The 12,631-nt window shown below is 41.6% G+C and overlaps 1 protein-coding gene across 3 annotated transcripts in view; it reads right to left on the reverse strand.

Annotated features, from left to right (window-relative positions):
* Positions 1–1,744: 1,744 nt before the first annotated feature.
* Positions 1,745–12,631, reverse strand: part of col12a1a (collagen, type XII, alpha 1a) — a 56,852-nt gene continuing 45,965 nt past the window's right edge. The window contains exons 51-65 of one of the 3 annotated variants that reach the window (XM_034575911.1): positions 12,000–12,158; positions 11,655–11,732; positions 10,744–10,830; positions 10,159–10,212; positions 9,619–9,714; positions 9,187–9,240; positions 8,227–8,280; positions 7,881–7,934; positions 7,301–7,372; positions 7,149–7,184; positions 6,985–7,051; positions 6,689–6,871; positions 6,454–6,531; positions 5,238–5,408; positions 1,745–2,612 (exon numbers count right to left, since the gene is read on the reverse strand). In XM_034575911.1, coding sequence (XP_034431802.1) covers positions 2,470–2,612; positions 5,238–5,408; positions 6,454–6,531; positions 6,689–6,871; positions 6,985–7,051; positions 7,149–7,184; positions 7,301–7,372; positions 7,881–7,934; positions 8,227–8,280; positions 9,187–9,240; positions 9,619–9,714; positions 10,159–10,212; positions 10,744–10,830; positions 11,655–11,732; positions 12,000–12,158 — 1,386 coding nt within the window. In that variant the 3' untranslated portion in view covers positions 1,745–2,469. Of the gene's footprint in view, positions 3,488–5,237; positions 5,409–6,453; positions 6,532–6,688; positions 6,872–6,984; positions 7,052–7,148; positions 7,185–7,300; positions 7,373–7,880; positions 7,935–8,226; positions 8,281–9,186; positions 9,241–9,618; positions 9,715–10,158; positions 10,213–10,743; positions 10,831–11,654; positions 11,733–11,999; positions 12,159–12,631 lie in introns of all 3 variants that reach the window. The other 2 variants (XM_034575912.1, XM_034575913.1) reach the window with 2 other exon arrangements.

Here is a 12,631-nt window from a genome sequence, read left to right on the forward strand (position 1 = left end):
CATCAAAGATGACCCTCCAGTCAGTTAGCTTAGCTCAGGTTAGCCTAGCACAAAGACTGGAAACAGAGAGAAACATCTGACCAAAGTTGATAATATCCACCAACCAGCACCTTTAACACACATTTTTGACAGAGCTAAGCCATTTATCTCTCGTCAAGAAAGCTAATGTAGATTGTGATCATGATGGTGGATCAGAGATCGTGATGGTGGATGGTGGTGGTCAATCGTGATCAGGTTCCACCATGATCACGATTGTGGTGATGAATTGTGATCGTGGATTGTTGATCGCGGACAACAAGACTGCTTGATATACAATATGCCTACTCACATATTCCAATATCTCCTCAGGAGTTAATATAACAGGAGAACTGGAGATAGAACAGGAGTTAATTAAAATCTGTAACAACCACAAACTGGAGCAGCATTCTTACAACTCTTTGCCACAAAGTGAACACAGCTGGATGCTGGATTGTCAACAAAGTCAGAGGACAGAACGCAGACTGGGTTACGACGAGGATGGTAAACAGGCATAACTTTTCATGAGTTTGGAGGGAAGCATGGTTCGATTGGTTGTGGTTGAAACAGAAAAGGAGGGAGGGTCTTTAAAGGCTTCGGTGTTGCGTTGGACAGGGTCAAAGGATGACGTCACAACAAAAATCAGAGCCTGATGTTGAGACATAGCGTAAAGAGGTGAGAACATATTTCATCTACAATTCTTACCTCTGTTGTAGCTCAGAGGTAAGAATTGTAATTGAACAGGAGGTTTATAGAGGAGTCAGAAATAAACTGTGCACTGAGACCATCGCTGTGGGTTTTATGTTCTACCATACACTGCTAAATGGAGATTTACGGGGCGGCTGGTCCTTTTTCGTTTACATGTGTTCTCATGTCAGCTCTTTTGTGTATGTACTTTCACAGACTTGCCTTCGCCTCTTTTATGGCCTAAGTTTACCAGCTGGTCAGACACATACAGTGCTTTACCTGCGAGAATTTCCAGCTCTCATTAAATATAAATGTCCAATTTGAGATACTCCAAACGTGCCCCAAGGCTGCTTATTCAGGAAATCAGGGTAAGAAATTTAAGGGTTTCCAAACAGGATTTCTTGCCTCTTGTGTGGTGGTGATGTTGACCTTGATCACCCACAACTCCCCACACCCACCCAACTCATTGATCTCTGGCATTTGTTCAGAGCACCTCCTCAGACCTGCTTTCATTTCATCACGATAAAGGGAAATGGCATAAGTTGTTCCTTACTTCATGCATCTCTTGTTTCATCGTTAGATATGTTTAATGGGTGGAAATCTGTGAGTCTTTCCAGGTCCGGTATCTACCCAGTTACATTTGTATTGTTTCCTTGTGTCAGTATAATCATTACAACCTGATAGGACTAAAGCCAAACTGAGTGCATTTAAAAGAAGGGGGAAAAGTTAGGTACTTTGGACTGCTTGCTTGCTCACACTCCCTCCTTCCTCTTCTTGTTGATTTGACACAAACTGACATTCTGGACGGTCCTCAACCCATTTGGTTGTCAATATAAACAAGGGCTAGACCTTCAACTCCTCAAGGCCTAATGTTGGGAAGAACAGGTTTTGTCACTCCGGATCAGAAGACTTCTCTTTCATTTAGAGGATTTTAGTAGAAAAGGGAAGATGGTAAGTTTTGATTAACAGCTGTAGATCTGACCCTCGATATATTTGGCTTTATACGAAATGTTCTGTACAAATGGGAGGCCAAGACAAATGCTACATTTTCAGTAGTTTTATTGAAAAATGCCTCTTCTGTTTCAGAAATAAATAAGAAAATAAGGCTGTGTGGAATTCACAAAATGTGCAGTTAAAACATGAGAAAGGCAATTCTATGTCCATAGTCTTGCAAGCAAATCCAAACTGCATTGATAGAAAACAACAACTATATTCTGACTTAGAAATCCTCAGTAAATATACAACACAAACATGCAATTCCACCTTTGGTAACAGGAAAAAAGTTTGGTTTGTTACAATAAGTCAGATTATCATTTGGTTTACAAGTCATATAAAACATCACAATGAACAAATCTTTGGGAATCAAGTTAATCTTCCAAATTAATTGTTGGCGTATCTGAAACAGCTTTACACATTGAAAATAGACAAAAAAAGCACGGGTTGTCTTTCTTCGCCACACTTTCCGCTGGTTGTCACATGATTAGTGCTTTACACAATGGACTCTGATAAACACTTACAGTTACTTTACAAGCAGACACTTAAAAGGGTAGCACTTAGCAAGCACACAGGTTTGTAATGAATGAACATGTAGGTTTGTAGTCGTCTTGCTAAACTTTCTCATGTCAAGAAAAATATATATGTTCAATATAACCAGGGGTATCAAACCCATATAAGTACTAGTTTTGTTCTGAATATCACATGATCCTCACATTAAGTGATCGTGGAAGTCATTTCAATCTTACACTTTCTGAGAACTCTTTCTTGAAGCTATGACGTGTCTGTATTGTCTCTTGTTAGTGATCTCTTTCCTCGTTGGTTCCGTGAGTAACCGGGCGATTGTATTGTGTCAAACTCTTCAGCTGGCTCCACAGGTATAGACTCTACCTCAGCTTCGGGCGGGTAGCGGTCGGCTAGAAAAGTATTCGGGACGGCCAATCAAATAAACGTTTTTTTCCCCTTTTACAACTTTTTACATGCAAAATTTAAGTTATATTGCACAATTGACTTTCAGAAAATGCCTTGCGTGTCAAACTATTGCTTCTTAAAGTACCAAAAAAAGCTAAATATTAAAAAAACTGTTGACATTTACAATAAAATCCATCAAGCTATTGGATATAAGACGCAGTAAAATAAGCAGTTGAAACTACAAATGACACATGGAAATGGCACTGAATTTACACAATGAGCATGATGATTAAAAGTACAAATGGAACATGCTTAATTCTGTACCAGAGCTGTTTAAGTCACTTAAGGCGTCATAAACAAAGGTTATGCTGGTGGTAAGTAAGCAGAGGGTTATGAGGCACAAGCTCCAAACAGATGTTAACTTGATTTTTAGTGAAATGTCCTGGTTCAAACAATCATTTACAAGGCAAAAAAAAACCAAAAAACATTAGATTTATTTACACATGTCAACGCTACATCAACATTGCTTTCAGCTATGAAATCCGTTTTGTTAGTAGTTGTTTTGGATGGTGTTTTGTACATGCTCCTTCCTTCGTAGAAATGCTCAGTCTCTGTTTTTTTTTAAACTTCCCAACGGTTTGTGGCTCAAGATGCAAACAGGCCAGCAGGTTGCCATCGCTGTAGCTTGTAGCTGTGAGTTGATGTTAGTGCCGCTCCGTTTTGCGTATTTTTTTGGCTTTTGTAATGTTTTGTTTCAATGTTCAATAATTATGTCCATGGTGATTATCCTTACATGCCCCATAGCAAGTGGGCAAACCTCTCAGAAACTTGGCTTCAAAGTGTAAGCGGCACAGCTGACAGAGCGTTTACTATGCCATACCTGAAAATAGTTTAAAAGAGGGTGTGAGTTTTCTCTGTGGAACAAAGTTATTAGCATATGACTCGATTTAATGCAAGTCATCATACACCACTAGCTAGAATGCAATGTACATGCCAGTTTTAAAATCGTACATCAAATGTATGGAGGTATTGGATGCTGATCGTTCACTAAACCCCTGCCTCCCAACAGCGTCTTTCACGCGTTTTGACATGTCAGTCGGACAAGTCTTTCCCTGGAGGATAAATGCTAATTTGTCAGTGAATGTTATGCCAGTGGCTGTGTGTATTCGAACTGACTTAGTTCATTATGTCAAGGAAAGCAGCAACATGTTCACGTGACCAATCAGAGCTCCATTGTTTGTTCAATTATAAAACTTTTTTGTTTTTGTAAAAGTTGAATTAACGTGACTTGAAACTTTCCATTTCTCTACTTTCCACTCAAAGCAGCACCATGCATTTTTACCTAGCAGCTTCAAATTTATATTGATTGTACCCTGACTTGAAATTAGGAGAATTCAATCAGTCTCCTCACCCCGGATGTCTGTTCTTACTCTGTGTAACTTTGGTGGTGGGTACAATCTCCTGTGAGAAGTGAAGTGTGTAACTGACTGACAGTCGCAGTTTAAATTGTCAGAATCCCGTCCAGCAAGTTAAGAGCAATACTGAACTGTAGATCAGGTAAAATGACTCAGAAGTCATTAAAAAACAGTCTTTATCTTTGATATTTGAGTGAGTAAACTTTTAAAATATGAATAAATCTGAAAAGAGTTTGGTGTATTTGTTACTGTGGCAGCTCTTCTGGTTCAGGAAGCGAAGGATCCTGGATAATATCCACCAATCAGTTGTCTTACAGTTCAGTGACTGGGACTACACAGTCCGAGCTCTACAATGATGAGCTTGGTATTTTCTACGTGAAAACAACTTAATCGCTTGGACATGGAGCCCAACCAAATTTGTGGCTGCAGAGGGCGCTGTTGCTAAAAGTTAGATACTGTTGCTTTAAAATAGTTGGTAACAGTGATCATAACTTGCCATGGCAGGTCTGTCGAGTTTTGGATTTCTCAATGCCTTGCTTGTCCAATTATCTAAGCCAATCAGCGACGATTAAACAACAAATAGTGCAATATTGGATTTTTTTTTCTTATCATACGATATAATATATATATTTAACTAGTTTTGCACAAACATGCTGTGTCTAAGATCCTGTGGCTTTATTTCATTTTCTATATTAAACTCTATTTGATATGCTAGCTATCTCCTTGGCTCTTTAGAAATAATATCATGTATGTAGCCATCAAATGCATATTGAAGACCATTCTAAAGCATTATTATTTTGAAACTGGTATAAAAAAAAAGTCAGCTTTCAAGCTGTTTTCGAACAACCCATGAAGCTAACATTTGCTTAATTCACTAGCTATTTACGGCAAAACAAAATCTGCCAGTGATAGTTGTCATTTTATCCAAAATCAACTGTCGTCAGCTAAAAATAAGAAATCTACTCTGCTTAACCCACTGTTTAACGAAAAGCCTGGCATGGTAACTGTAACTAAGGGGGCGGAGCTTAGTGAACGAAATTCTTATGGAATTGCATTAAAACTGCTTTCTGTTTAATATCACTGTGGAACATCCATACCTCCATACATTATCAGAGAAAGAAGTAGTGCACTGAGTTGCAAATGTCATTAGTCTGCATACACTTAGTCCTTAATCTTATGCAGTACCATGCAGGATCTAGAAAGTACTGTGTGTACCTGTGTATCCTTGTCCGTTGTAAGGAATGCCAACACACTGAGAAGAGTCGCAGTATCCAGTGGGTCCTGGTGGTCCCCTCACCCCAGAAGTACCCTGGCGACCTGTAGGGCCACGAGGCCCCATGGAGCCAGAAGTACCTGGGGGTCCAGTTCTAGACTCGCCTTGTGGCCCTGCAAATAGGAAGGAGAAGGTGAGTGAGGGCGGTTTGAAAAAGGGAGTCTCTGGAGCTCAGTGAAGAAACCCACAGGCATCCCCCCCGTAAATTTTCAGTTGGAAAGGTGGGGGTAACATGGAGTTCCAGCACTGTAATTTAAATTTTTCAATGGCTCAATTAAAAAGCTGGACTCAAAAGAAAAAAAAAGAAAAGTCTGGAGCTGTGTGGAGTTACCCCCTGGCCCCATGTGTCTAGACGGTAAAAACTCAGGATGGAAATTTCCCCCCTTCTCTTTTTCTCTGCCTTAAGTGAGCCCATGTGTTGTCAATGAAGCCACCAAAGAAAGCTCATTGCACAACAATCCAACTACACACACACAAATGAGTCATCAGCGTGGACTTCCTCCTTCTGGTCCTCAGTTGTATCTCACTTCATTCACAAACAGTGTTTGGTGTTGTGGGGTAGACATCAATAGAAGGTTTCTGTTGTATTACAATACCTTCCCTGGGGAACATAAATCGTCTGAAGCTGTTTACAGATCAACTACAACCGAGAGAAGGCCATGATATTTTTTTAATCTGATAAATAAGTCTATAATAACATTTTCTAGTAAATGTTTCTAAGACCACATCATGACCTTCACTGTCTTAACTCTAGACACAAATTATCTCCTTAATGTTGGATGTAAATACCTTCCATTTACTGTTTAATATTTCACATGTGCAGAGTGTTTGGAGAAGCTCAGTATACACAAGACATACTGTAAATCCTCAAGAGAGGAAAGAACTGGGATTGTGTTTGGTTTTTTTCCAAAGGAGTCGTGGTGCAGCTGCTCAAACGTCAGTGCCTGAATCATATATATTGTCCTAAACTTTGGCCTCTGGTAGCAATGTGTCATTTTAATTGGAATACGGGAATACTCTGCTGTCACAGTGAATCTGTAGTAAGAGAACAGTGGGACACCAGCAAACTGTTTCTGGAGGGGATCATTCGATGGTTCCTGCCTCACTGTGAACACAGATTCAACTAAAACAGGCTAAAGAAAAGGTAACCTGTGTTACCTGGTGGACCACTTGGGCCTCTTTGTCCTCTGATACCAGTTCCGGCAGATCCTCTCTCTCCCTTCTCTCCCGACAAACCTACAAAAACCATGGAGAAGACCACAAATCATATTTTACATCAATAAAGCAGGTTTTTTTAATGAGCGTATATCTAAAAAGCATGTATGAAACACGGGGGAAATTAAATATTTCAGTATTTAGGTATATTTTTGGAAAAAGTGGAAAAATAAAGTACCTCTCTCTCCTTGATTTCCAGGTGTACCTGGGCCTCCAGGGAAACCAGTTCGACCTGGCTGCCCAGGCTCTCCGCGGGATCCCTGGTTGCCAGGGGGTCCAGGAGGACCGGTTGGCCCCGGAGTGTTGCTACGATGTCCAGAAGGAATCTGGTTGACCATCATGTCGATTCTGCTCATTTGACCTGTGAAAAGAGGAAAAAGTAAGTTGGATCTGGATAAGATTTTGAGGACTATCAAAGTTATCCCCTTGGCATCATTAGAATAAACCCTCAGGAACAACAAAAGTTTTGCTCACTGTTCACAAGCTGTTCACAAACTTGTCTGGCAATGGAACGCATCATGCTCTGGGATGCAAAGTCACCCTGGAGAAAAAAAAAATTTTCATTAAGAGATGGCACTCGCTCTATTGTTGCTGGATAAAACATTTGTATGATTCAGTCAATGAAAAACTATACATACCCTCTCTCCTTTCTCTCCTTTAATGCCAACAGGTCCCTGACAAAGACAGGAGCAAAGTTAGACTAAGCAGTGACAATATCCTTAAACTTAAACTCCTTCCTTAAACGTTTTCATGTAACCATCACTTTGAGCCTTGTTATTTCAATACATACTGAATTTCCTGTATCTCCTTGTTTCCCTGTTTTCCCAGTGATTCCTGGTACACCTGGATTTCCAGGGCTTCCCTGAGAGAAAAAAAGGAAAAGAGCAAATAGCGTTTATTTTAAAATAACTGCACAGTAAGTGATTGCATCATTTCACTTCTGCTCCGTATTAATGGTTGTGTAACATGACATGCTTTAAGTGGGGATCTATGCTGCCGGGGGGTGGGAGGTGGGATTGGTGACTGTGGCACATGCTGCCAAGAGCACTAAAGAGGAGATGGAAACAGAGAGCACTTTGGATGGTATAGTGCATATGAATTCTATGCTGGAGTGTTGCCTGTTGGAACGGTGGCTGTATTAAGTAGAGTCAGACCTCCACCAAAACCACAGAGGAAGAAAATGAGATGTGTGTGCCATCCTCGTAACAGCAACAGGGCCGAGACACTACAGTTAACATGCTCTTCCAGCAGAGTGCAATGGAGCCAGAGCAGTAATAGTCGTATATGTACCAGGAGATAAAACACACTTGAGGAATAATCATTTCGCTCTTTTCTGCACAAGACAAAGGCACAAACACAAACACACTCACCATTGGCCCCGATGGGCCTCTGGGTCCAGATGGTCCCTCCTTTCCTGGTGGCCCCTATGTAGAAACAACACACAATCACACGTGTGTTACAACACTCCAGGGACCATGTTCATGTAATACATCAGTGTCATGACTTTACATTGGCTTCCGCCTCGAGTCTGTCGTTTGAAATTACTTTCTCAGGTATTATTTTGGCTGACGAAAATGAGAACATGCAGCATAATGGCAGGACTTCTGTATATACCCTGAGCTGGGCTGGTGATCACATGCAAAGTGTGTGTAAAGTGAGTGTTGGATCCATTTGTATGCTTAGTGTACACTGAGCAGGCCTAGAGTAAGAACTTACCCGCACTCCGCCCGGTCCGACAGGGCCCAGAGGACCACGTTGCCCAGGAGGACCCTGGGAAAGAAACAGACACACTTAATCAAATACTAATGATCAGGAACAACATATTTACACAGCTCCCTTATGCCTCTGTTTAACCAGAATTTACAGGAAAAAAAAAGAAAAGTTTCCCAGTTATTAGGCCAAAGATAATTTATCACCCTAGTACTCTAAACTGAAACAATCTCTCTCTTACATCGACTTGAACTGAGCTGTCATAATAAGCTTTATTGTGTGAAGTAGCCAACACAATGCTGCCAATAGGCTCTAAATATTCAGAATGGGACTTTCTCCCATGTCTGACATTGTTTATTCAGAGGCCAGAATACCCAGTGCTGATGTTCTCTCCAGTTGAATGGTGGGAGTTGGCTTGGATGACCTCAGTAGGATGAATGAAAGCTCGCTCGGCCAAGAGATGGCCACGTAATGCCAGCCCACTCAAAAATGCACTTTCACAAGTTCCCATGGGATGTAAAATTGAATTCTGTTCTCTGACTTGAGCAGTGGGATCGATAATCTGAAGAAGCTCAGGGTTAAATCGTCTCTACTTTGAACTTTCATCCAAGGAGTTTCCCCCAAATGCAAACTACTGTAAGTCAAAGACGCTCAAACTTCACTTCAGTCTTCAGTTACAATGCAGAAGAACATGTTCCATTCCCTAATTCCCCTCTGGTAACACGAGTCCACGCTTCATAATAGTTTAACTGCATCACTGGAGCCTCTACTGTCTGTCAATCACCAGGCTGATTTGAGCGTGTGGGTCTCCCCCCTGGAGGATGGCATGGTAAACCTCCCACTCAGAGTGTGGTTTCAATCTCGCTGTATGGACTGAATCCAGGCTCCAGTAGCAGCAGCGCCGCTCTGTATGGATAGTCTCCTGTTTCCTGTTCATAAACCACAAGAGGCGAGGGGAGTACTCACTTGCAGACCAGTCATGCCCGGGTCTCCAGCATCTCCCTTTGGTCCTTGGCGACCCTGAAGTCGGAGGACAGACGAAAAGAGAGGTTTGCAAGATGCTTCAATCTTTGTTTTATACCTTTTTTCAGGCTTCGGTTGTGATTGATTTCATGTTTTGACAAGAACATCTGCTGGTAAGAAAATAAAGAAGCAGTCTAGCTGCCTGTAGACGGGAATCTAATGTGTTTTGGCTGTTGCTGTAAATCCGTCTCGCTGGTGGATCTGCAGTATATTTCAACTACTTTCACACAAACTGCTCCTTCATATCAGCACATACGAACACTAATCATACATGACAGTGTCTGTCATATACATTCAAATCCGTCTATCCCTTGTCATCTTTGTTTTGTGTTCCTAATATCATATATGAATGCTTTGTAGTGGAGGTAAACTCACAGGTTGTCCAGGTAGAGACAGTCCGTTAGGGCCTTGTGGACCCGGTGGTCCCATTGATCCTGTGAGTCCTTGCTCACCGCGTGGACCCATTCCACCCTGCAGAATTACCCAGTCACAACATAAAGGCCGTTACAAAGCCACTCACTTGGAAAACAACCCCAAGACAAACCTAAATGAGCATTTTAATTCCACCGATACAGAAAATGAAAAGTTAGCAGTGTTGGCAAATGATCCCTTCAGGGGGCTCCCTTTAAATCAAGTTGAGCAAAAATATACAGCAGCGTTTGATAACTGAATTCAGATGTTTGCAATTTCCTCGCAGAGTAATAATAGCTTCTGAAATTCCATGGCAATGAGAAGTTGAGGTTTATTATGTGTAGATTTACTATTATTGATAATGTCAGCGAGCTTCGTTGGCTATTAACAGCGTCTGATTATTTGTTTAGCACTTAACTTACAGTAAAATAAATCACAGCCTGTAAAATAAAAAATACACAGATAGTACTTTGCATGCTTAAAGTGACGTAAAGTTAAACTCACAACATTGCCGCGCTCTCCTCTGTCTCCTCGTGGTCCTTTAGAACCTGGGCTGCCCTGGAAAAGCAAAGATCCAAAAAAGGCTGAGTGAGTGTAACAACAGGAGCAGATTCCAAAAGCCCCAAAAAAAAAACAAGCCCTATGAAATCCTCGCTGGGGCTTAGTGAGGTTACCAAGCACACATATTCCAGACTTCTCCCTGAGACATTTTCACTTTTGTTTTTCCAACAGGCATTTATCTTTTGACACTTCTCCCTAAACCCATATTTCTGTGCATGCCACTGGTCTCATCCTCTACTGCTCTTTCCAGAGGAAAAGAAAATACCACTCCTGATTCGAGGGACCACCTCGGTCTACTGAAGTTCAGACTGTAGAGCAGGCCAATGTCAAGAAGGTACTTATAGCTGAGATGGTCATTATAATGTTAAAACTTTCTGTGTGGATCAGCACAGGGAAGAGGCTTTAACATTATCATGGAAACATGTGGACTGAGGAGAAAACATTATCAGGTGAAGACAGACAGAGGAAGAGGAGGTAGAGAAAGACATGAAGGTGCAGTGATTGGATTTGTTTGAAAAGTGTCTTTACCAAAGGTCCAGGGGGCCCCTGAGGGCCGATGCTGTCCTGTGTGCATGTGCACGAATGGGGTAGGGATGGGCACTTGGCCTCATCTCTCTGGAAAGGAAGACAGAGGAGACAGAAATTAGAAAAGAGTCCCTTTTCATACCCATTAATAACAGAGAGCACATCTTACTCTGCAGAGTAAAACAAACCCCAAAAAATCCCTGATGTAATTTCGTGACAGTATCATGGCAAAATGCAGCTGTGCTGTCGTCATTTAAGAAGAGGAGACAGATCAGAAACCCAGCAAAAGGTCATGTTGGAACAGTGGCTCACGCTGACATGTGACTGGAATCAGCAAAGTCAGTGCTCAGGCTTTGAGACTCAGAGACAGCTGCAAAAATCGAGTCTCTGGCATTGTGCAAATTATATAACACGGCGATCATTGATGTGGTGTATTAATATCTGATGCAAATCACAGACGAATTACCTCTAATTGGATAAATGTGCCTGCATCCCCTATTTAACATGGTGTATCCAAATAAATATAATACACTGTCTGCTCTGTGATCTAAAGGAGCGCTTGTTTTCATGTGTTTTAGGGAGGTTGTGCCGGCAACAGTGCGATCAGCACAAATACACAGGATACAAGGTTCTATTCAGTTCGGCTGACGCAAGAAGTAATCGTCTTATCAGCCATTCGTTTCACTCAATGGCCACATTCCATTTTAAAGATAACATAGATGGTGAAGCTCTGAGATGTTACGCAATTGTACAGTATATATAATCGGAATGGCTCTCTTCTTACATATTCTCTTAGTTAAGATCTAAATTAATTATCCTGTTTCTTTAAGAACTGGTAAATTATCCAGTCTTGCACCTGTAAATGACCTCTTGACTTCAGTATTAAATGACTTCACAGTGACACTTGTTCTTACTGTGGCGGGCAGGTCACAGCATTTGTCTCGGCTGACCCAGCTCAGGCTGCAGATAATATCGAACATCTGGAGCTGGAACTACACAACAGAAGAAAACATGGAGAGGTGTTACAAATGGCTCCCATTCACAAATGAAAGTCAATGTTGAGAGCAGACAACAACACCACCCTCAGAGAGACAGGATGATGGAGGGACTCGTCCTTCAAGAAGTCACTGGGAGCAGTTAAAACCAAAATTTGCATCTACGCACAAGAGATTTTTGGACATTCGCTATTTGGAAAGTTGCGAAATGCTTTTCCAAACGTGGTTTTCCAAGTGGTTTTTTTTGTGTGTTTTTTTACTTACTGGTGCAGACTGCCTCTTCCCGCCTCCAGACTTGACCAACTTGCCAAGCACTTCATAGCCGTCGAGTGTGATGTTGTTGGCCTCCTTGATCGGCTTCTCTGCCACCTCCTGGCAGTCCACGTTGAGCTTGACTTTCTCCGGAGAGATGGTGATGTGGAGCTGCGGGAGAAAGAGAGGAGAGGATGGAGAGAGAGAGAGCCCCGTTAATTAAACACAACACAATGACTTGGCAAAGACTTGTAAGAGCACAGGAGCTTTGGTAAAGGTTTGTCGTTGTCTCTATTTGGAAGGGGCATAATTGGAAACAACTGAACTGAACCTTTTGAAACCATGTTGTCTGAGAAAAGGTGCTGATCATTTATTCCACATAATTGCAAGATTTCGGTTTTGCTTAGTCTTTGCAGACCCATGTTAATTATAGGCTCTGATATTACCCCAGAGCGGTTACTGATTTGGCAAACAGTTGCCGTTTGAACCCTCTGCAGATGAATGGACCATTCAAAAAAAGAGTAAATATACAAGAGTTGGCATTTCAGTGTAACATTAAAGCTGCACTCAGTGATTGTATAACAACAGGGGATGACAAAGTGCCAGATTGTGAGGTTTCCTGTCCAGAGGACCTGGCTCCACAT

The sequence above is a fragment of the Hippoglossus hippoglossus genome, chromosome 22, assembly GCF_009819705.1.
Source record: "Hippoglossus hippoglossus isolate fHipHip1 chromosome 22, fHipHip1.pri, whole genome shotgun sequence".
In the NCBI taxonomy this organism is placed as follows: Eukaryota; Metazoa; Chordata; class Actinopteri; order Pleuronectiformes; family Pleuronectidae; genus Hippoglossus; species Hippoglossus hippoglossus.